This window comes from Botrytis fragariae (genome assembly GCF_013461495.1).
Source record: "Botrytis fragariae strain BVB16 chromosome Unknown tig00000186, whole genome shotgun sequence".
NCBI classification, from domain to species: Eukaryota; Fungi; Ascomycota; class Leotiomycetes; order Helotiales; family Sclerotiniaceae; genus Botrytis; species Botrytis fragariae.
In genome coordinates, this window is record NW_023501000.1 from 1141730 (window position 1) to 1165009 (window position 23280).

The 23280-nt window shown below is 42.9% G+C and overlaps 7 protein-coding genes across 7 annotated transcripts; 4 read left to right on the forward strand and 3 right to left on the reverse strand.

The window, feature by feature from the left end:
• Positions 1 to 2164: 2164 nt before the first annotated feature.
• Positions 2165 to 3387, forward strand: Bfra_010364 (uncharacterized protein; the record flags this gene model as incomplete). The annotated part of the gene is made up of 2 exons (XM_037340697.1): positions 2165 to 2681; positions 2795 to 3387. 2 exons carry the CDS (start codon positions 2165 to 2167, stop codon positions 3385 to 3387), a joined length of 1110 nt encoding a protein of 369 aa, XP_037189165.1.
• A 1004-nt stretch (positions 3388 to 4391) lies between these two features.
• Bfra_010365 (uncharacterized protein) lies at positions 4392 to 6203 on the forward strand (the record flags this gene model as incomplete). The annotated part of the gene is made up of 1 exon (XM_037340698.1): positions 4392 to 6203. The coding sequence occupies one exon, from the start codon at positions 4392 to 4394 to the stop codon at positions 6201 to 6203; it is 1812 nt and encodes a 603-aa protein (XP_037189166.1).
• Positions 6204 to 8841: 2638 nt separating this feature from the next.
• On the reverse strand, positions 8842 to 10138 carry Bfra_010366 (putative c2h2-like zinc finger protein; the record flags this gene model as incomplete). The annotated part of the gene is given in 2 exon segments (XM_037340699.1): positions 8842 to 9433; positions 9453 to 10138. 2 exon segments carry the CDS (start codon positions 10136 to 10138, stop codon positions 8842 to 8844), a joined length of 1278 nt encoding a protein of 425 aa, XP_037189167.1.
• A 580-nt stretch (positions 10139 to 10718) lies between these two features.
• Positions 10719 to 11771, reverse strand: Bfra_010367 (putative siderophore biosynthesis lipase esterase protein; the record flags this gene model as incomplete). The annotated part of the gene is made up of 2 exons (XM_037340700.1): positions 10719 to 11600; positions 11724 to 11771. The coding sequence occupies 2 exons, from the start codon at positions 11769 to 11771 to the stop codon at positions 10719 to 10721; spliced, it is 930 nt and encodes a 309-aa protein (XP_037189168.1).
• Positions 11772 to 12141: 370 nt separating this feature from the next.
• Positions 12142 to 12950, forward strand: Bfra_010368 (uncharacterized protein; the record flags this gene model as incomplete). The annotated part of the gene is made up of 2 exons (XM_037340701.1): positions 12142 to 12461; positions 12737 to 12950. The coding sequence occupies 2 exons, from the start codon at positions 12142 to 12144 to the stop codon at positions 12948 to 12950; spliced, it is 534 nt and encodes a 177-aa protein (XP_037189169.1).
• Positions 12951 to 14216: 1266 nt separating this feature from the next.
• On the reverse strand, positions 14217 to 15204 carry Bfra_010369 (putative rho gtpase rho protein; the record flags this gene model as incomplete). Its single annotated transcript, XM_037340702.1, has 4 exons — positions 14217 to 14507; positions 14562 to 14753; positions 14884 to 14962; positions 15170 to 15204. 4 exons carry the CDS (start codon positions 15202 to 15204, stop codon positions 14217 to 14219), a joined length of 597 nt encoding a protein of 198 aa, XP_037189170.1.
• Positions 15205 to 18321: 3117 nt separating this feature from the next.
• On the forward strand, positions 18322 to 22036 carry Bfra_010370 (putative stress response protein nst1 protein; the record flags this gene model as incomplete). The annotated part of the gene is made up of 2 exons (XM_037340703.1): positions 18322 to 19815; positions 19868 to 22036. 2 exons carry the CDS (start codon positions 18322 to 18324, stop codon positions 22034 to 22036), a joined length of 3663 nt encoding a protein of 1220 aa, XP_037189171.1.
• Between the last annotated feature and the right edge of the window lie 1244 nt (positions 22037 to 23280).

Below are 23280 nucleotides of genomic sequence, written 5' to 3' on the forward strand. Positions count from 1 at the left end.
GGCTTCTGGCGTTGATATATATACTATACCCTTATTTTGATGATTTGCCTTGTCTATTTTATACATACTTGCGTGATAGTTGAGCCTTTTTTGATGTTTCTGATATTTCGAAATAATATTCCATGATACAAGCGAGCGACTCGGAGTGTTGTGATGGAAATACTTTCCTCTAGTATTTGTTAAAAGAAACATTGTATAAAGCCAAGAAATTATAACGTAACTAGCTATTCCAAGTATATAAGTCATACGATTTGCTCGATTCAACTTGTTAATCTCGTCCTGCTACGACTACATGTTACTCCATTTACCAAATCCATACCCGAACAGTAGTCAATATGTCAAACGAGAATAAAAGAGCAATACTAAATGTATATGTATATATATATTGATTCTATAATTCAAATACAATATATGATTCTGTGTGATTTGGATTTTGAGTAGCAAGTGCTGCTTTTATTGACTGTATTGAACAAAACGCTTTTATTATTATGAATAAAACAGAAGCAGACTAGAGATCAGATATCTTGGCACCCTAAATAAGGAATTCGAATGTGAGATGGAATAGGCGAGAGTGGGAGAGTACTGCTGCTGAGACAGGCGATGAGAGGCAAGTATGAAACTAGAAATTTGTAAGTAGCTACATCTGAGGTAATTGGCTCCAGTTATCGGAGGCTGAGATCCTGGGTTATTCTAGTATAATACAAAACAACTAATGGAATGATAGTTGTATAAAGGCTGATATGAGGTGCAGGTGCTTGGGACATTTGGGATGATGATATTTTCTTCTCTAATGATCGATAGAATTGAGGAGTTTTCTTGTTGAGCACTGAAAGTTAAACAGTGAAATTGGCTTGGGATATTGGACTTGTTTCATCAACTACCGCGCTAGTATCCAAACGGCTTTTATGTTGAGATCGCGTGGGTGTATCATCGTACATAGTGTTATGAGGTGATTTTGAAGATTCTCTGTCTCTATCGTTATCCCAAGCTACGGTTCTGAAGTTGAGAAACAACAGAGGATCAAAATCGAGATTCGCTGTCACTGTTGGTTTCTGTACACAGTAATATTGTCTCCTTGCATCTTTTTTGCTTCTTATGTCTTTGCTGCCACCAAAGCGAATACTTGGTTCATGAACTTGGAGGTTTTAGGGAGGAATTTGAGATCACAATGCCTAGCTAATCATAGGAGTGGTGTCCCTCGCTACACTCTCTCACTGAAAGATGAATGCTGTCTTAGATTAATCGTCGCTATCTACGTTTGTTTCAGAGCGTAGCCCAAGGAACTTGTACATCGGATTTTACGGAACTTTTGCATAGTGTAATATATTGGTTTTCTATGTTTTCAAGATCTAGGAATTTATTTATATATAATGATATAATATCTTTTACAAGCTCAATTGTATAAAGAATCGAAAAAACAAAGGACAAAAGTAAGGAAACAGATGATTTCGAATTATTATACGCTCCGAAATATAGGCGAGATCCCTCGCCCCTAATATTTCAAGTGGTAGAAAGTCTAATCTTATACTTTGGCAGTAACTAGGGGGAGACTATAAGTAGTATGTGAATAGAATATTATTTAAGAGAGAAAGTAAATATAAATGAGGGCTGTGTGATGAAGGGACAGGAAACCATGGTTTGTTTAATTGCGGCAAATAGGGATGTGAGGTTAAATCACGTGGTATATAAGACTTCGCTTATTGACAGGCTGAGCCACTGTTCAGGTACGGTTTTCATGGCCATGGCCATCATTACCACCGGCTTACATACTTCCTTATCGCTCTATAGAGTGACTGGTTCATCGTCTCTTTTTTTCAGTCCTACGGCTAAGTATATTCGGTAGTGGGAATTCCTCGTCATTATCAATGTCGTTTTTGTTACAGCTGTTCGCTGTTGATATCCTTCAAGTCATTCGGATTATAGGGCAATCTTGGTAAGATCAGACTTCTTTGGGGGTGGCTGCTAATTGCTTGTAATTCTCTGTTGCATATACTAGTGCCAACGCGCACGTCAATCTGAGTCGAGAGAAAAAGGCAACAGAGCTATAAGAAAAGAAAGAAAGAAAAAAAGTAAGAGCCAACACGGCCTCGCGAGGAGTCTTTATAAAGACTACGACTTGCCAGATTGTCAGAGAGTATTCAATGTTCAGTCATTCAACCCGAAAATGGGTTGCAAACACAAGTATCTCGAAGAGAGCGCAAAGCAGAATCTCTTCGAGGGCAGGGCTACTCGGAAGAATAAGATATTGACTGTAAACCATCACCAGACATCATACTTGGCAGAATTTCTAGTCAAAAACGCACCTCATCAACTTTCTGGACTGACAAAGGTACAACTTGAGGCTCGATCTTTGAGCGGAAAAGGAAAATGTGATGTCTCTGTCTTCGCTGAAAAACTCAGTGAACATGATGCAGAATCCGAGTCTTGTTTGGATCTTGTCAGAGAATTTACAACCGATTATGTCACTATCTATGATAGATTATTCTTGTTCGGAAGCTTCCTTGCTGCTGGACGAATGAGCTATAACGTGAAACGGCGGCCAGAAAGCACTAAAGAGATGATGACTATGACCACTTTCAAGCAACCCGACTCAGATGGTCAAATAACACACACTATTATCCACTTGCTCGTTAAAGCAGACCCTGACGACAACACAAAGGAGCAAGTCATGGGATGGTTAGGTTCACTCGCTCACGAGATGTTACACGCTTTTTTAAATTAATTTTCGGCTGTTTCCATTGACACTCGTTACCAGAGTAAATTGGTGAGGTTTATCATGGACATGCGCGGCAAGACGCAGCATATGCAATCGAGATTGCCTCTTTGAAACTTCTATACAATGACGTCAATTTGAGTCGACGTGCTATGTTATGCTGGGATATAACATGTGGCAAAATCCCTTTGCCTAAAGGAAGCTTGTTAAGAAAGTGGGATATGATAGGACCCAGTCGTCAAAAACAGGTCCCAGTGCCTCCTCTGAGATCAGCGGAAAAGATAGATAATGTTGCGGAGAAAAGTTCTGAGCCACCTACTGTGGAAAAACAGCTACCTCATCATCCAAATAAGAAACTGGGTGGTGACAACGATAAACGTGAAGGTACTGGCATAAGGGGCAAGAGCGAGAGACGTGAGAAGCGTATACCTCTTGAGAGTGATGAGCGTAAAAAGGAGCATGAGAAGTCCGAACTTTCTAGTAAGAATGTTGAACGTGGGAAGGGGCGTGAGCAACGTGAACCTCCTAGGAGTGGTGGACGTGAGGAACGTGATTCTTCTCGCAAAGATGATAGAAGCGAGAGACTTGATCTTCGCAAGAACGGTGAGAATGAAAGTAGATCTTCCTCGCTCGAAACCCAACCAGCAAATCGAGGATTCAAAAAACACATCTAGGCGGGATCTGACTCCGGCTGTCACTAAGAAACCCAGTCGCAAATTCGATGAGCCTCAAAGAAGGACAAGCCTTGGACAAAGTAGAAACACAGGTGTTATGGTGCGAAAACAGCAAAAATAGTACACGCCGATAATGTCATTGATGCCAATATCGCACTAAAGTCAAGATTCCCGATAGCCCGGATTGCAGTTGACCAATCAATAGCTTTAGATTTCTAAATGTCATTAAAATATTCGAATCTTTTCCGAAACCACTCCTAGTCTCCTAGTCTGGAGCAGTGAGAGTTGGGTTTTGAGAAGAAAAAAATGATGGTGACGCAATATGCCTGGCACAGAGAAAAGGACACGAAAATGACTTGAATACGAAGTCTGAATTAGTATTCAGCTGGAACAGAATGATAGGTTCCGATAATTGGTCAAATCAACATGCCAAGAAATGGCTTTTCATGAGATCATTAGGACCTAGGTACCGAACCATTGTAGATCCTAGGTTACTATTCGAACTCATGTATTTCTTTAATTATTGAATGATGTTGAATCAAGAATCATATTATATACCAAAATGTTTATATATCAAGTCAATAAATTTCAACCTGGTACAGTTGTCATTCAATCAGATGCATGCGATGCTACCATAATGCAATGTGAATTAAAGCTAAGTCGAACAAAATTGACCACTACATTAACTCACATGCCTATATGATAGTTCATCTGAGAATAATCAAGTGCATAAAATCGTATATTATCCCAATCACAGCCGTATAAAATGACATGTCTTTTCCACTCTTTGGGGAGCCAAGAGCAAGAATGTAGTTTATAGGCCGAGAATCTGGACACGGCTCAGCCGCACTGTGGTGGCATTGTGGCTTTTGATCATTATTATTACTATGTAGCCCCTTCTCCCACAATGAGGCTCTAATCAGTTTTATAAGCACGCGGTACTTTAGTTGACTACTAGATCCCCAGTCTCTTCTCTTCGGAAGATTCTTCGTCAAACAGTGATCATGGATGTACAAACTCCATTTCACAGCCGTCCGGCTCCGTCTTCATTCCAACTTACTGAGGAATCTCAAAGTATCTCCCCTCATCCAAACCATGATAATGATAGCGAAGCGCAATACTTTCTGGATAACGCTAAACCACCACAACCCGAAAAGGCATCTGCAGTAATCCACCAAAGGCATTCCCGTGACTCAAATGGAGTCTTTGAGTTGGAGAATCACAAGAGCCATCATTGGTGGAGGCCAATTGCTTTGATGATTATGTGGTTACTTCTGGGCTCCTCGGTAGGCCTTGGACATCACTTTGCGTATCAAAGTCTTAACCAACAACCGCAAACCGTGTTCTCTCAATCTTGGGCACACAATCTTGGTTCTGCCGCAGCTTTTTTGGTAAAGACTTCCTTCACACTTACCATCTTGTTAGCCCTACAAGAAGTACTCTGGTTCAGTTTCCGCAGGAGAGATATCAAAATATCGTTACTAGACAAATTATTCACTCTTTCAAGCAACCCCTTCAGCTTTGTCCCTAGTGCATTTGCAAATGCACCGCTAGCCACTGCTCTAGCTGGTTTTGCTTGGACCATCCCGATATCTGCTATACTATCTCCGGGTAGTTTGGTTGTAGGACCAATGGTCACTTTCAGCGATAGCATCTGTGTCGTGCCGACTTTCGCTGCATCTTCGCCTAATATAAGCTTCTATCAGATGATACCCCATGGTTCCGGTATTCAAGGGCCCAATACCGGTATTCAAAAATTAGCAAGCCAGATCTTTTCTCAAGGAATTATTCTCGATCTTAAATCGCCTTGTGGAACTAATTGTTCATTTCAACATTCCTTCTATGGCCCTGCCTTGCAATGTGTCAACACCTCCAACCCATCATATCTGACCGAGCAAGTGGCTAGCTATCTTTACTATAACGCCACGGACTTGACAACTTTCAACGAGGATAAGGATTCGCTCATCGAATTGTCAATTACGTACAGAAATAACACGAAAGCAGAAGTACAAAGCGATCTTGACTATATATCAATCCTTTGCACCGCCTACAATGCAACATATGAACTTTCTGTCAACTATACAAATGGATCACCAAAGTTTTCCCCAAGTCTCACCTACCACGAACAGCTCCAAAATCTAAATATGACAGAGTATGTTTCCCCAGGAAATTACCCATGGCATTCAAACTCTGCAACCCTAGTTCGAGAAGTTTACGACAAGCATCTTAACGGTACATGGGCACAGTCGCCCACGACACAGTATTCAACACCTGATACAAACATAGGAAACACAATACTTGTTGGAAATACTGACAATGCCAACAGCGGAGCGATCTCATCTCTCTGGTTCGTAAATAGAGACTTTCTTACTGGGATTCCAGAGCTTCTCACCAATTTAACTATTTCGACACTTGCATTTAGCCCCGAAAGCACAAGTACAAGCTGTTCATCTTCGAAAGAAACACTAGTGTATTACTACAACCCAAATTTGCTTTTAATTCCTTATTCTGTCGCTTTTTGTCTTGGTCTTGTTTCATTTCTAGTAGGCGTTTTTGTGCTCATGCAAACTGGCATTCGCACTGGAGATATCTTTTCTCAGATACTTGTTACGACGAGAAATCCATTTTTGGACGAAATCGCAAGAGGTCATTCTTTAAGTAGCGCGAATGCGGATGTTATGAAGGATTATAAACTTAGATTGGGTAAATTAAAACGTCCCCATCGAGAGAGTGGCGATTATAGTGATGGGGATGATGGAAGAGGGGCTGAGCATGCGGCTTTTGGGCTCGCGGAACAGGTGGATAGTCTACGTTAGAATAGTTGGGATAATTTGGGAGACTTGCCATTCTTACTACACTTTCTTTTGCAGCAGTATAAAACTAATAAGTGAATGTGCTTTGAAGAGCCTATTCTTCAACTTGAGCAGGTAACACAAATAACAGGACAAGTGCTTGATCAGGTAGATTGAAGTATTTCGGCCTTACGCAAATCGCTCGCGGCATATAAGGGATCAGACACCTGTCATCTACCCGAGAAAACGAAGGATTTGCCCATTGATTCTCAATTAATACACTATCAATTCTTGCCCGAGCGTGGTTCCAAGCATTGTCGCTTAAATTTATTGTTGCCCCTAAACCAAATATGCCGAAGTCCCTGATTGTCACCTTGCCTCACCAAGGAATCACTACAATTCTTCCTCGAAACTATAAGGACTTATTTCTTCATTAGTGCACTCTTATACTCTGATCGGCATGTTATTCCACTTTTCCCTATTTCACAAACTCAGACTCTTTGGAGGTTGTCGATTGCAGGCTTGCGAGCTGTGATGAGATGATCTCATTTGGATTTTATCAAAAATTTGTAGAGTGTGAGTGAGAATCTACGAATTTGACGCCTCGAAAGGGATGAAAAGTGAATTCAACCAGTTGAATCTTAGTATAATATGCACCAGAGAGTCCTCAGCCTACCGAGCTGGTATTACATCCCCAGGATGACTGACGATTAAAAAGATAGAACTTTGAATAGAGTGCCTGACATCTTTCAGATTCATTCGCATTGTGCAAATCACTATGAGTGCGTGTCTGTATATTTGGGCAAGAAAACAAAATGCAGCTGAGCATAGAAAGGTATTAAATAAGCTGCTCCATGATCTCAGAAAGCAAGGCAAGAAGCACAAAAAAAAGAAGATTTAATGACGAGCAGGGAGCTAGATTCAGCAAGGCGGCATTCTATAGATTACGAGGAGGATAGTCTTGTAAAATTGTGATTATGGCTCAGAACGACAAAGGAATAGACAGCATTGGAGCTTCACGTCGTCAACATTTCTGATTCTCATTACTCATTAGTGAATAGCGCTGTCGAATGACCACCATCTAAGAACTTTTGTCATTTTTGCCAAATTCAAACTTCCAGATTTCCACTATCGTATCTAATATCCTCCCTTCCAATATTATCAAATCAAGGACACTTGCCGATTCATATTGCCAAAGTCGCAATAGGAGCGATAATATAAACGATGTGGCCTGTAAGCGGTCATATAAAGAGTACAAGAAAAATCGAGAGCATAGGGAAATGGCACAAAGTCTGCTAGAAATAACCTGGAAACGAGGAAAGCTTTCGGCGGGGCTCATGATTCACTTCGCATGATGCGAACATTGATACTAGAGTCCTCCAAGGGGATCGTGTAGGGAATTGAAGTATCTTTGCATATGGCTGCTAGTCTTTTGATCTGTGAATGGCTAAAACTTAGAATATCGTGATGGCGATGAGATGTAGAAAGACATACAAATACAAATAGAGAGATTAAATCCCCTTGTAGAAGCTTGAAAGACAGCGAATATCGCTTGTGTGTAAAATGATCACAAGTGCTTCCACTGTTCAGTGGACTCACCAACAATCTTCAAGACGCGCACAGGATTGTTACACTGGCGGATGGAGGGTGAGACTGAAATACCGGTGGTGGAGCCGGGAAACATGAGTTTCACCTGTCATGAGTTCGGTTCAGATGTTTTTCTGAGGACTTTTTCTCGCGCTTTTACTATTGTCAAGTTGTAATTTTATTGCTCGGCGAACATTGGGGTGGGCAATTATGACCAGTAGCTGTCGTCTCGCCATATCCGTTGTCATCAAAAGTAACACAGTACCATCTTTGTTCCAATTTCGACGATCGATAATCTAAGTATTCAAATTTCAGACGAGGTACTTGTATCTTTAACTTAGAATGCAACTCTAAGAATATAGGAAACGGACGACTTTTTCAACGCACTACTTGAAGATGATTCTTCAACCATTGGGGAGTAGTGAGAATGGCAATTCTTGAGTGCACTACACCAAAAGAAATTCTGAGTAAGGCACTGTGTCTCTACCTAAACGTGAAGAGATCATAACCCAGGGAAGAGGCCAATTGAGAGTAGTAAAGTATCATCGTATGAAAGCATACAGAAAATGTGCCAAAGTAATTGATTCATTCGTCTCGAAGGGATACAATTTAATTACAGTGTATTTGCTCCCAAGGATTTACATATCAATCTAAGAGTATGGGAATACACTCAAGTATAAATGCTTTGACAGTAAGTTTCCACCAGAGTATGTAGTAAAATCTTTATTAGGAACACTAATAGCGTGTAGGAAGGCATTGCTAGGCAATAATCCTTTGAACTTTCTGGATGTCGTTCAAGTGAACTATTTGGATAATGCCAAATGAATATCAATTCATGCTTCAAGCCATCCCAAAGTTCAAACAGAACCCCCCCCGTTCTGATATGAATATTTCACATCTGATTACTAGGGCCTACCACAAATTCTTTGTGCGATAAGTGATGGCATACCGAGGAAACTTGTGCTAGTTTTGTATGATATTAGACTTCCTTTTCACCTTCTTTTTTAGACCCAGATACAGATTTTAATCTGGCCGAATTGTCTAGACGACTGGAGGAGATGAGAACGTCAAGTATTTATTCGGCGAAAGAGATGTCTAGCGGCAAACCTGATGATAAAGGGCGATATGGGTCTGGATCCGAGTCTGGGTTTGGGATGGACGTCCTGGAAAGGGTTGATACGTGCTGATTCGAGATGTTTTGGTCCGATATATCTTGATTGTCACTCTCATTGAAAGAGTGTCTTGAACATGATTCCAGAATTCCATCCTGCTCACTAACACCAAAAATCTCCTTTATCTGCCTTATTTTCTCCTCTTTCTTCTCTGTAGGTAATGTATTTGCAAATACTTCCTTAATGGCATCCTTGTCTATACACCCTGTCTCAACCAAACTCCAAGGCACCCACGCACACGCCGCCATCGCCAATTTCTTGCTCGATTGACCCCCAGCCTTTCGCATCCGGTCCCCCACCACAATCGTTCCTACCCCCTTCCGAGAAAGGCGTTTCACCAAATCCCCAAAATCAGTATCATCCGATATCAGTATTAACCAATCGTACACAGTTGCCCTTCTCTGCCCCATCTCATTTGAATATGCGATAATTGCTTCATCCGCAGCCTGCGAACTCGATTTAACGAGATTCACCACGAACTCCTGCTCGCCGAAGCTCAGTATCAAGTTTATACCGATCAGCAGGCCTGATAATTCCCACAGCCGCCTCATGATACTTAGCGTTCTTCTCCTTAGATAATTCTCTCGCCTTAAATCGAGCCTTTTTCTTACCCTTCAGTTGCGCTGCTGCATTTAGTTTCTTTCCTCTTTCCTTTTCATGAATCTTGAAATGTTTCACTACTTCCACTTGGGTTTTCTTTTTATTGCCACAAATACCACATACATAAGGCTCATCAGGTTTGACCTTATACTTTCTGTGCAATTTATCCTCCAGCGCGTAATACTCTTTGAGTTCTTTGCGTGATTCTATAACCGAAGAAGGGACAAACGACATTCCACTTCGGTTGGCGAAGGCGGCGATATTAATGACGTTGCCGAAGCGGGAGGCAAATGCACGGAGATTTTGCGCTGCTTCGTACGGGTTGATTGAATCGAACGGCGGTTTGTTGTCCAGGTCCCATAGGACAATCACTTTTTGTTGGGGAGGTTGAGAGAGTTCTTTTTGTTTTTGAACATCGTTTAATGCTAATAAAGCCGTGTCCGGCTCCCCAGACACAATGGAAGATGTTGAATGAGTGGAGTGGGAGTGCCGTACAGGAATAATTAAATCTTGAAAGCGGGGATATGAAAAAGATAGAAATGATTTATGGGGGAGGAAGTTCGAGACAAGTAGATGTCTTGACTTGATCGGGAGCTTCATAGTTTACCCGTTGTGACTTCAGAGTAATATACTTCCTGCTCTTGTGAAATGGAAGAAGCTTATGATGTACAGTCTCAGAAGACTGTATTTCTACAAAACTTTTCACCTGCTGTGGCGGTGTTAGGTCTATGAATGAGGATCACAGGTCTGAATCAGTGATGTGAAATCGAAGAGATGAGGATTCACTCCTTCGAGTGATCTGTACGCGCGATACCACGTGATATCTGATATCAGTGAAGGTCAGCTAGCTGACCACTCGACCATTAATAAACCGTATGTTTGTCGAAGGACTTGATAGTGTCAAGAAGAGTGTGATTTTTTTACGCATATTCAAGAAACACATAGGAATGTAGTTAGGCACCGGTGTTGACTAAACTCGGAAGATATGACTGCATGGTAGGAATAGAGTAAGTCTAATTTTTCCATTGGACTTGCTGGCCAGGAATCATATATCAACCATTGGTCTCTGTCAGCCATAGTTCATGCCGCAAGAAACTTTTATTCTACGCGGCCGAAATTATATGAGCATATGACTTGAGAGCCCGATGAGTGTCTGCCTTCCATTCCTTCCTGACGTACATTACATATGAGCTTGCGAAGACAGCCCCTCCAAGTACCCCAGAACTCTGTTCACCAACTCTGGTACAGCTTCAGGACTCTTAGTCAAGTTATGTGAAGCACCAGGAATGACAGCTGAATTCTCCTCATCGACTTTTCCATCTCCCTTCTTCACAAAACCAATCCATCGTTTTACCAGTGCCTCTTTATCGACATACTTCGGAACGTATTCATCGTTTCCAGAATATAAAATTAACAACGGACTTCTAGCGGGCAAGCTTCCAAAAGTCTTCTTTAATTGCTCGTCTGTGAGATCAGAGCTAAAGTAGTCATCATCTCCATCATGATTTGGACTTGCTAGGGAGAGCCATCTCCTCGCACACACAGGTGACCCAAAGAATCCTTCCGTGGCTTTAGAGGGTAGAATTTCCTCGCCGTCTCCAGCTTCAACCATCTTCTGTGCCAAAGCGATGCCATTCTTCAAGACATCTGCATCGAGGTCCTGTCCTAAAGCTTCACGATCGCTTGCTGGGGCTTGGATAATTCCTCCATCAATAGGAGCATTTGCTTCATGTCCGGGCCCCGTTAGGTATTCCATGACATCTTGACAACCAGTAGAATGACCCATCAAGACAATCTTGCCTGATTTGATTGTTCGGAAATAGGAGACACATTTAGTTAATTCCTGGGCATCTTTTTTGAGGGAGGAGACACCCCATCCGATGTATGCAGAACTTAGCAGAACCTGAGCAAGACACCAATCTCCTGGTAATGCATCTGCGATTGATGATGGGTATGGCACGGTGAGTAAACCATCGAATAGACCACCGATAAAGATGATGATGTTTGGTGGTGCTATGTTCGCAGCTTTGGGTGTGTGTTCGAAAGCAGTCAGTTTAGGTGTCTATGTACTATTAGTAAAAAATGATTTTGTGGAAGTTTAATCCTGTAACGTAAACTAGCAATGGCCTTTGGAATTAAACTAGTGATTCGTTTATGTATCAGAATGAATCGTTTGGGTACATACAAATAAGTGCGTAACGCCTTGCCTCTGCTCTGGGACTGTGAAAGGCATGCTGATGTGTATATATTTTTTTTAGATCTACTTCAATTTTGGGGGTATGAAGAAGAATCAAACTTCGCAAAAATAATGATTGTAAGACTGTAAAACTTTACTGTGACACGTTTATAAGAAAACATAACTATTAGCTAGGTACCTAGGTAGTTGACACCGGCCAGCTCAATCTGGATAGTTCATACGTATTGCACACTATTGCTTTGTCGTCAACCCTAATATCACGTGTATCACATACAGGGGTATAACTATACTTGGACGAAATTTATTTCTAGCTTCAAAACCTCTTTCTCTCCATTCAATCTACAACAACAAGCTTCTTTACCACAATTGACCACCTTCCCCCTCTATATTAATTACAACCTTCAAAATGTCACCTCATCTTCCAACCCCATCACCTCTCTTCCGCCTCCTCACTCCCCTCCTCCAATCCTTCAGATCTACCTTCCCCTCAACAACCTCAACAACACCCCTCAGAACCTTCACCAGCACCCCATCTATGCACAAGAAGAATCCTAATAGCAAAACCGATCCACGAGTAACACTCATTCGCTACCATCTTCAACATCCCAAGACACCTCGCCCACTGCGATTCTCACGCATGCGTGCGCTGAGGCATTGGACAATCCATCGTGCATGGATGATATTAAGGCGAAAGCAAAGGATCGAGGAGGAGGGCGAATTGTACAGGTTTGTTTCCCCGCTTCCACCTTGCTTTGATTCTTCATGAGAATCTACTGCATTTCAATTCCTCTTTTCTTTTCAAAATTTGAAAATTTATTCAATATGATGAAATATTCCGGATGTTAAACACATTATACTCCGAGAGCGCAAAACCCATGTGGAGATTTCCGTTGCCTTCCTTCTGATTGTCTATTCCTCTTTCAAGCCTATTGAGGCCTGTCTTCAACCTATATATCTTTCCCCTCCTCTCCTCTCCAAGAAACTAACGCCCACCTCCTCAGACTTCACCAATCAATGCACAACGCAATGGAAGACCTCCGTCTTCTCGACGGCTCCGGCCAGAAGGAAGCAGGTAGATTATATCGCGTCGCTCTCGAGAAGAAAGGAATTTTCGGAAAAGATGGAGTCCCAATTGAGTACGCGAGAGCACAAACCGACACACCAGCGAAAGAACCATGGAATCATGGATGGACTACAGACAAAACTACTATATGATGATTGCAAAGGTAAGACTACGAGCACCCTCATTTTATTTGTTCCTTTTTGGTTTGGTTTGGTGGAGAGTAATATGATGATATACCTTATTCACAGACCTGTTCTGTAATCTTCTATGTGGACAAAAAAAGTACCAACTGCTGTCTGATTTCTCTTCCTTCTACTGTTGTATTTCGGAATTGGGAGTGAAGCAATTGACTAACAATTCAGTAGGGTGATGTACCGCGGTACATGTGAGAATTTTGAAAGATGAATATTATGAAGTAAACATATGTTACTTGTATATCTATGATGGTCAAGTTTAATGACATGGGATGAACAATGATTCGGAATAAAGACCCCGAACACTCCCCAGACCCTCCGTCCCAAGGGACTGGAGTTGTGGAAGTAGATTAGACGATGCAGGATAAGTCGAAATAAACACTGCAAGAGACGGAACAAGACGCCGTCTATAAATTCTGTACGAAGTTACGGAAAGAAGGTCAATTCAAATAGTAATCAGGCCATACCCCACGAGTCCGCATCAGACGGTACTTGATATGTAATTCTATGTACAATGTCGATGTTTTTCCATCTCCATCTCTCCATTTCTCAAATATGCATCGAGTCCCCATTCAATCAATATCCATGTAAAATCCGTCCATAACCATAACCCCCTTAATTGTAACCATTAAAACCCAACGCTAATCTGCAATACAAGCAAGTGCACCAACGCATCACCGTCCACATCACTGTAGGATTATCTCTTCTGCTTTTCCTTTTAATCCGAATTTCAAGTCAACCTCCCTCTTACCCCTTTCCAAGCCTCTCCCATGGCTTCCAGGGATATGTAAAATGAAATCCCAATTAATAAAGGGTAAATAGTGAACTCAAACAGTTACAAAGCTAACGGAAACCAGGCTGGAAATCCTCAAGCTATTTTCGACAAAAGGCGGAACTGCAAGTCAGACCATGTTTTTCCGATCAGTCATTACTAAATAGCCCTATCCAGCCTTACCACCCTGAACATTTCATAACCAGTTTGGTTTGTCCTTCCTGACAAATACACAATCGCTCGTTAGTTTCTCAGCTCCGTTGAAATGTCCAGGTATCGTAGATACAATTACCCGTGATATTGCGACGGAGTAGGTAACTTCGACTCGTTCATGCATTAGTGATGGTTGTGGAGATGTTTCCGGTTTCGACGCGTTCCAGATATATCCTCTTTCGATTGTTTTCGTCTTGGTTCAACATACCCTCCCCCCTCCAAACTCCATTCATCTTCTCTTATAGTATAACACAACATCCATTACTTTCCCCTTTTTCGAACGTCAAAAGTGCGGCTCTGGTGGCTGCTTCGAAGACATCATCCACTCCGTCGCCGGTCAACGATGAGCACTCCAAGTATTTCCTTGCGCCGATGGCCTTTGCAATATCATCTGCTTCTTTCGTTCCCACAAATTCAAGAGACTTCTTTCGCATTTCCTCTCTGGCCACCGGGTCCTCTCGTAAGTCCTTCTTCAGCCCAACAAGTATTATCGGGACCCCTGGACACCGCTCGTTTGCTTCTTCGACCCACTAGCCAAGACATTAGTACTTCGTATCAATTATCTCTAGAAATTGCAATCCTACTTTGTGTTTGACGTTATCTAAAGAATCCGGAGTGTCGATTGAAAATCCTATTAAAATAACGTGGGCTTTCGAATATGCCAGAGGGCGCAATCTCTCGTAGTCTTCTTGTCCTGCTGTATCCCATAATGCCAATTGTACAGATTTTCCATCAACTCTGCAATCCGTCACATAATTTTCGAAAACTGTTGGTACCTAAAATTAGATAAGATGTCAGCACAATTGACAGGCAAATGCGCAAAATTGCTACCAAAACAACGTACATAATGCTAGAAATAACGTTAGTAATCATTCAACAAATCATCGATCTCTGAGGATGACTTACTGTCGGAAAATAACCAAGTGTGAATACACTAAGTAATGACGTTTTTCCGCAAGCACCATCTCCAATTATGACCAATTTCCTGCACGAATGTTAATATCAAGTCTTTCAATGGCCTGCTATTTCGTCACAACAAACGCTATCGAGACGACGCTAAAAACGACCAAGAGAGGTTCGTTGCTTTGGTGATCCCAAGAGATAACGAGGCTGGGTAGGAAAACGAGTCGCCAAATGCTCACTGCAACTGAAAGCGCAATTTTTCGTTAAAACATGGAAAAGTCCAACGTACCTTCGCATAACATTCTGTGCCGGCTGTTGAGCCATTGTCGCTGGATCGGATGGTATTGTAGATATCGGATTGTTGTTGTGTATAGAGAGAAAAGGATATCGCGCAGATTAATTGAAGAGAGGACCATGCAATTATGAGGGGAAGAAACAATCGCCAAAGGGGTCGAAGGCAATTTCGTGAGGATTTTCGTGTGGATTCGAAGAAATATTATCGATACGAGAGATTGTCAGGAAATCGAAATTCTCAGAGCATTCAATTTGGAGATGGCCGGATATAAGTGGTTTTGCCGTGGGATGAGTGGACCAATTGTTTGAAATGAGGTAAGACAATGGGAATCAACCCAGGTAGTGAATGAACCCTTAATAATTGTATCGTAAAGAATTGAAGAAACACAATGAGTATGAGAAGAAGGGAGATGAATCGATTCGGAAGAAGAATTGAAGTTATACGAGGTCTTGAGTTGGTATCTCCTTTTTAATTGTTGCAGGTAAAGTTTAAAGAAGAACTGGGCTCTGGAGTGGAGATATCCGAAGCGTGAGAAGGCTGAGTCGTCGAACCGTGCACCTTTTTTTAGAGCTCTGGATTAGGTTTAGGAGAATCTGTAAAGATCTACACGAGGATCGAGGTCGCGGTTTATCAATGTGCGTGTGGGATATCGATGGGAACTTTCATATCATGGAAGTCGAAGAAGGATGCAGAGGAGAAGAAAAAGCTTCCGATCTTGGGCATGTTATCAAGCGAAATCCAGATAAACGGCTGAACGGGTGATGGAGCTGAAGAGTAGTTGGGCGAAAGGCGGGTTGAAGAGAGAAAAAAGCAATTCACAAACCTTCTAAGAATCCATGCATGTGAATGACCCCCCCAGGTATGATGATGATTAACCTTAATGCAGATGAATTAGTGGAATCGGAAGTACTCTCTCTCTCTCTCTCTCTCTTTCTCTATCTCTGTATGGTATGATTTGGATGGAGATTGAAGAGGCACAGCAAGGAGTGAGATCAGTGAATAAGAGAAGACGCAGACTCAGACTCGATGAGAGATGAGAGAAAGAGGAAAAGGTATACACTACCCAGGTACCTGATGCTTTGTGGCAACTAAAGCAGAAGATGTAGATGTAGATGAAGATGCAGGTCAAATTGAAGGGAGATGTAGAAGAAGAAACTTTGATTACTTGGAAACACCTCTGTGTTACTTACTTTTCATGAACTGTTTTATATACCTGGCATGCATGTGCAATGTAGATGCTGAATGATCGAGGTTCCAATCAGTTCTAGAACTTTGGAGTACATTAAGCACTTATTAAGTCGGCCATTGTAATGCTATGTAATCAATCAATCAATCAATCAATCAATCAATCCACTTAACGGACATGGAGATGTACGTAGGTATTACTTTAAAAGAACTAGAAAGCTTTTAGGTAACTTGTACTGTGCCTCCCTCCCTTCGAGCGCAGCGAGCTAATGGGGGTTTGGGGGCAAGCCCCCATAAGAATTAATACTCTGATATCAAGACAATACAATAGATCTTTGAGCATCATACGCCATGGAATTTGGGAGGGCTAATTCCTGGAATTAATAGAGGTTGGAGCGGCAGCAAACCACTTCTGCGCAGTGCACACATATAAATTCATAATTCGGTTGATGGTTATATCTCACACTCCATCGAGTAAAGCGAGGCCCCCCTTTTATGGCAAAATTGTGTAGATGCTAGATAGGTCCCTCGTCAGTCAGTCAATCAGTTCAACGGTAATTCGAATAATGGCCATTTTGACCGGCACGAAAGCGATAGAAAGCTTATAAAGAATGACCGGTCCGCTGGCTCGTTCTTTCGGAGACTCGGGGGGCCACCGTGGAGACAGCTTAATAATTATCGGGCCATTCAAACACCCACTAGAAGTAATCGGGAACAGCAAACGTCCCGCCCTGTCCGGAGTGTATTTCGATACGGATCAGATTAGAATTCGACTGAAAACCAGCGCCTGGCTATACCGAGTACTCGTAAAAGAGAGCCAATTATTACTCCGACTACAATGAGAATAAACGTGGTTTCAAGCAACGCAATATTTATAAATGACCTTCTCTCCAATATATTGTTGAATGGGTGCTTGGTTGGAGTGATGAGAACAAGGATCGGGATGACATTTACCTTACAGAGTACCTAGTAGGTATACTTTCAAGAATATTCTATTGATTCTATTCCTAGGTATTCTTAGTCCAGTCATCACCCATCAGGACAGATGGGCCAAACATTCTAACCCGCATCTACACATTCAAGATCACTGACAATATCGAGGGTTTGATTACTATGGGCGAAGGCGACGAGTGATGAAATGAATATCTAGTAGGTAGCGGCGATATAGCAAGTTGAGTTCCATGTCATACTCCATACTCCATACTCCACACTCCATATTCCAATATAAGAATTTGTCGTCAGGATGGATGCAGGTATGGTTCCTCTCATATAAACGAGATAGGCCTCGCACCCAAAAGTCCATCATTTTCAATATTTGATATCAAATCAACCGATTAAAAGATCTTCTTGAGCTTCAAATTGAACACAGTCGTCCAGAACCTCTGAAGTTACAAAGATTTGCCAAGAAGCTTTCCACCATCAAAACGAACATCAGTATTATTGTATGATTCTCGTACCATACCATGCAGTGCATAGACTTAAAAGAGCTCGAGGAGGTCCCTTGAATCGATACTCTGATATGCCTGAGGTGTGATGACTCAGCAACCTCACTTGAGATTCAATAACCTGCAAAGGTACCCGTACCACAATTTAAACTTCAAGCCCTTCCAAAACCCCCTTCTGGATTTCACGGTGCCCTCTCAATAATAACGACTTGTCCAAAATCTCCATAGCCAATAACTTCTCATACTCCCCAAAATAATTCCACGCGCACTCTCTGAATAAACCAGCCCTCATCCCCCACACAAATCATAATTGTTCATCCCGAAGCAAACAATCACCTGTGGTGGGGCAGTCGCGAGAACTAATCCTACAACTTTTGAGTAAGTCTGCAAGTGATATTTCAAAATAATTCAACAAATACGGCCCGTCGTTGAGTTTCGTTGGTTGAACCAAATCTAAATAATCACTAGCCACGGTCGTCGCTACCCGGACCCCTCTCACCTCTATACCCCATCGGAATGCCCGCAAACCAACGAAAGAATACAAACCAGTCATCATACTTGCAGACTCCTAGAAACATTGCGACCCCGTTGACAAAGGATGCTGGAAAGATCGTAACTACACCGAAGAAATTTAGTACGAGCGATTCATCTGAGACATCTCCCACCATGGCACAAACTACCACGAAATCAAATGGCCAATTGCCCACTCCTCCCACAAACAATGGCGCACCTACAGTAAATCGCAAGAAGCAGAAAAGAAGGGCGAAACAGGCTGCTAGAGCTGCCGCGGAACAAGCACAAGGCTCTCAAATGAGTGGTGGACCAACTTCTGGAGACGTTAAGAGACAAATGCAGGAACTGGAAGCACGCTTTCGCGAAACAGGGCTGGATGAACAATATGACGATGATGAACAATTCGATCCTGCAGACGATAATGCGTATTATAGTGACGAAGAGGGCGATGCGTACTCCGGCTCATATGGTCACGATGGCTCCTCGACAAACGGCTATGCGATCCCTGCAACGAACTCTTCAAGTAAGAAACAGAAGAAGAAAAAGAAGTCGAAATCTTCGCAGTCGGACCATTCAAATCACGCAAACCACGGTCCGAACGGTTCATCGCATAATCACGTATCGCTACCTCTTCCCTTACAGTCTCCTCCGAGCATGCAAAGAGGGCCGGGTATTTCGAAGGAGAAAATTTGGAATACATCGTCACAAGAAGAACGCGAGCGGATAAAGGAATTCTGGTTATCTCTTGGAGAAGATGAGCGCAAATCGTTAGTCAAGGTGGAAAAGGATGCTGTACTCAAGAAAATGAAGGAGCAACAGAAACATTCCTGCAGTTGCACGGTATGCGGTCGCAAACGCACTGCTATCGAAGAGGAATTGGAGGTACTTTATGATGCGTACTATGAAGAGCTCGAGCAATATGCAAACCATCAAGGAGGTGATGGTCCCCCACCAATGATGCCACCCCCGCGTCGATTTGGCGCTATGAGCGGCCTACAGCCTCCTAATCGTTTACCTCCTGTTTTCAACGGGCAGCAACCTTCAAGGGGCAGGATAGTAGAGCAACTTGGCGACGATGAGGATGAAGAAGGAGATGAGGAATACAGTGAAGACGATGGAGACGAAGATGATTTCAGTGAAGAAGAACCGGAAGAAATTCCAAGAAGTCACGCCACGGATTTTTTTAATTTTGGTAATAGTCTTACAGTACAAGGAGGAATTCTTACCGTAGCAGATGATTTACTCAAAAATGACGGGAAGAAATTCATTGAAATGATGGAGCAATTAGCCGAGCGTCGCATGGCTCGAGAGGAAGATGCGAAAGAACAGTATGCTAATGCGAATTACGGACATCCTTCAAATGGTTCCATGCATCCCCATTCTCATGGACATGTCCATAATCACCCACCGCCGCCAGAAGAAGACGAGTATGACGACGAAGAGGATGATGAAGACGAGTATGACAGCCAGGAAGAGGATTACGATGAAGAGGAAATGGTACGTGGAGGGTATTGTTATTCACCATCCTGTACGTACTAACATGGAACAGGATAGCATGACTGAAGAACAGCGAATGGAAGAAGGAAGACGAATGTTCCAGATATTCGCTGCTCGGATGTTTGAGCAGAGAGTGCTGACAGCTTACAAAGAAAAAGTCGCGAAAGAGCGGCAGCAGAAGCTTCTCGAGGAACTTGAGGAAGAAAGTCGAGCGGACTCACAAAAGAAAGCTAAAAGGGCTAAAGATGCACAGAAGAAAAAAGAGAAGTTGCTTGAGAAGAAGCGCGCCATGGCCGAAGAAAAGGCTCGAAAAGACGCGGAAAGGGCGGCTGAAGAAGCTTCCCTTAGAGAAATCGAGGAAAAGAAGGCAGAGGCCCAAAGACTAAAACGAGAGGAGAACCGAAAGAAGAAAGAGGCACAAAAAAAGGCCGATGAAGAAGAGCGCGTGCGTAAAGAAGCCGAAAAGCAACGCCGGCTTCAAGAACAACGAGAACGACAGGCTGAACAAGAACGAAAACAGCGCGAGGCCAAAGAGCGAGAAAGAAAGGAGAAAGAGGAGCTCCGGCGCCAAGCACTAGAAGCGAAGGAAATTAAGGAAAAAGAGGCTAAGGAACGAAAGGAGAAGCACGAGCGAGAAAAGCGAGAAAAGGAAGCGAAAGTCAAGGCTGATAAAGAAGCTAGAGAGCTACAGAAGCGTGAAGAGCTTACTGCTCAGCAAGCTGCTGTTCAGACTGCCCAACCTGCTGCACATGCATCGAGACGCACAAACCAAGTACCCACACCTAACTCGAGCCATACCTTAGCTTCACCTCACATTCCAGTCGCTATTCCCGCTGTACCCAAAGCACCGACTCCTATCAAGCTTCGGACAAACTCTCAGCAAGACAATTACTCAATACCTAGAACTCCTTCTAGTAAATATCAGAGTATATCACCCAATTCTGTAACCCCTCTACCGAATAGCCCAGGACCCATAGGCCCCCCTGGAAAAACACCGATACAGCATCCTCTCTTACAACACCCACAGGCCACTTCTCCAATACACTCCGCGCTGAAAGGTCCTCCAGGTATCCCCCAGAGTCCATTCGCTGGTATGCATCCTATGCCAGGAGGATTCCAACCAGGAATGCCAATGTTACCTCCAGGTTTCGGTCGACCACATCATGATCCAATGTTCGGACTTCAGCAGGGAATGGGTAATCACTTTCGTCCTTTGCCGATTCCTAATGGTGGCATCCCCCCATTTCAGCCCGGATTCAATATGCATCATATGCCACAAGGCAGGGGATTCCCTATGCATGGACCACCAGGGTTTTCACAACCTTCTCCGAACGGTATGGGTAGTATCGGCCAGCTTTTTGGTGCCCTAAAAGAAACACCTCCTTCGCAGACTCATTCCCGAAATCAGTCCGGCTCTTTTGATGGATTATCATCGGCGACACAAGCTCAGCCTATCGCAAGACCAACGCCAATTGGACGACCGTCTAGTATTGTTCATGGCACTCGCCAGAGTGATAAATTTAATAGCGGTGAATCTGATGAAACAAACAAGCATCTTGGTAGTAGCGCTTTACTAGACGATACTGATGAGCCCATCAGTAATGGAGTTGGCGCACGACGCTCGAGTGCAGCTCCTGGTAATCCCAGCAGACAGAACTTCTTACCACCTCCATTTGGTATGGACCGCTCGGATCCAGCAAGTATGATGAGCTCTTTTGGCACATGGGGTGCACCTTCAACCCCATTTGGATCTTCTTCCCTACCTGGATCTAACGGTTTTGGAGGAGGATGGAATACCAGTCTCAATATGAATGGTTCTTTCGCGATGCCACCCTACTTTCGCCCATCTCAACCGCGTTCCGTAGCCGTGAGATTAATGATTTGTATGGCTTGTCAGAATCTTCAGAATTCTACCCAAGATGAGTGGTTAGATATTGATGCTATCAAGAATGAGGTCGCTCTTCTGAATCCAGCTAGGGAGGAGCCGGTTTCTGAACGGGAATTACTGGATATTTGTGACACTGAAGGGAATCAAATGAATGGCGGTGGCACATTCGAGATCCGTTCTTCTGACGGCAAGTCACAAATTCACTATGTCAGTGACTCGATACCTCATGACTTTCGTTCTGCCGGTGCGCCAGGCGAGATCGGGAGCCCTATCAGTGGAGGGGCATCTAGAAATCTAGGACCTCCTGGCCGAGCTCCAATTGGTGGATTTTAACGGTTATAATTAATCCACCTAGCTTCTTTTCGCTATCCAATTCTCATAATTTGAGTATCACAAATTCCGTATTTTGGAGCTTATTTGTGTCAGTGGTTTGTTTCTTTTCATGGTGGTGTAAGATTTGCATGGACGGGCATCGATCAAACAAAAGGCCAGATATGGCGCTGTTCATGATATCGCTTGCAGTTCTTCATTTTTTTAATGCCGGTTGGGTTGGTCTGGTCTCCCTTGATTGAGGAGGAGGAATCAATCAATCAATACTCATGGGCGTTTTTACGCTGACTTATCTTCACCTGCTTCGCAAAGCAGAGGTGAATATCGAATACCAATATTATTCTAGTGTTCTACCGTGCGCCTTTTTGTCCTGTTGTATTTTCTGTTATCTTGACTTGCGTGAAATCTGACAAACTTACTCGATATATCCGTGTATGTGTCGAGTAGCCGTTTGGAAATCGAGAGTCAATACTATAATATCTGCAGTTCTACTTTGTTTGTTCATTACGTAAATTTATCTTGCTAATTTTGAACAAAGCTTAATGTTGGGATTTAGCACTATTCTTCCACCAAAAGTTTGACGAAATTTGATACCTGGACATGCATCAACTGTTCACTACCTAGGTGCATACACCAGCATACATTTATGCCAAGTAGGTACTACATTGAATTCCTAAGATGAGACGATACAATAACGTCATGCAATGTATCAATCATCTAACAGTCGGCTCTCGTTAGCGGCCGACTCTTACCAGGTCACCACCTTCCTGCTTTGATAATTCGCCACCATTCACTTCAACCCCTCGCCTATCCTTCTCGGTTCGGGACCACACTCCTGTACATCCCCATTTCTACGCAATTGATTTGTGTTCGAAAGTCGAACAATATATGCAACTATACGATTTCACGAATGGCATCGTGTTCAACATAATTTGGAATTCAATCATTGCCATCACAATTACTTTTCGTTATTACTGTCACCTGCACCGTCAACAAACTAAGCCCCAGGCAGTCTTTTCATCCTCTTTCACGTAATTTTTTCTCGCTCGAAAATCAATAGTTATATATACGAAAGCACACAGATGGGCGCTTAACATTGATAAGGTCACGAAAGGAACGAGGGGCAAGAAAATAGAATATTAGCGCTTGTATATATTTGACTTGGGATCCATGATATTGAGGCTCGAGCTTTGGGTTGTGATCGTGGCTGCGGTTGAGATATGCACGATTATGAGTGGGACTGGGAC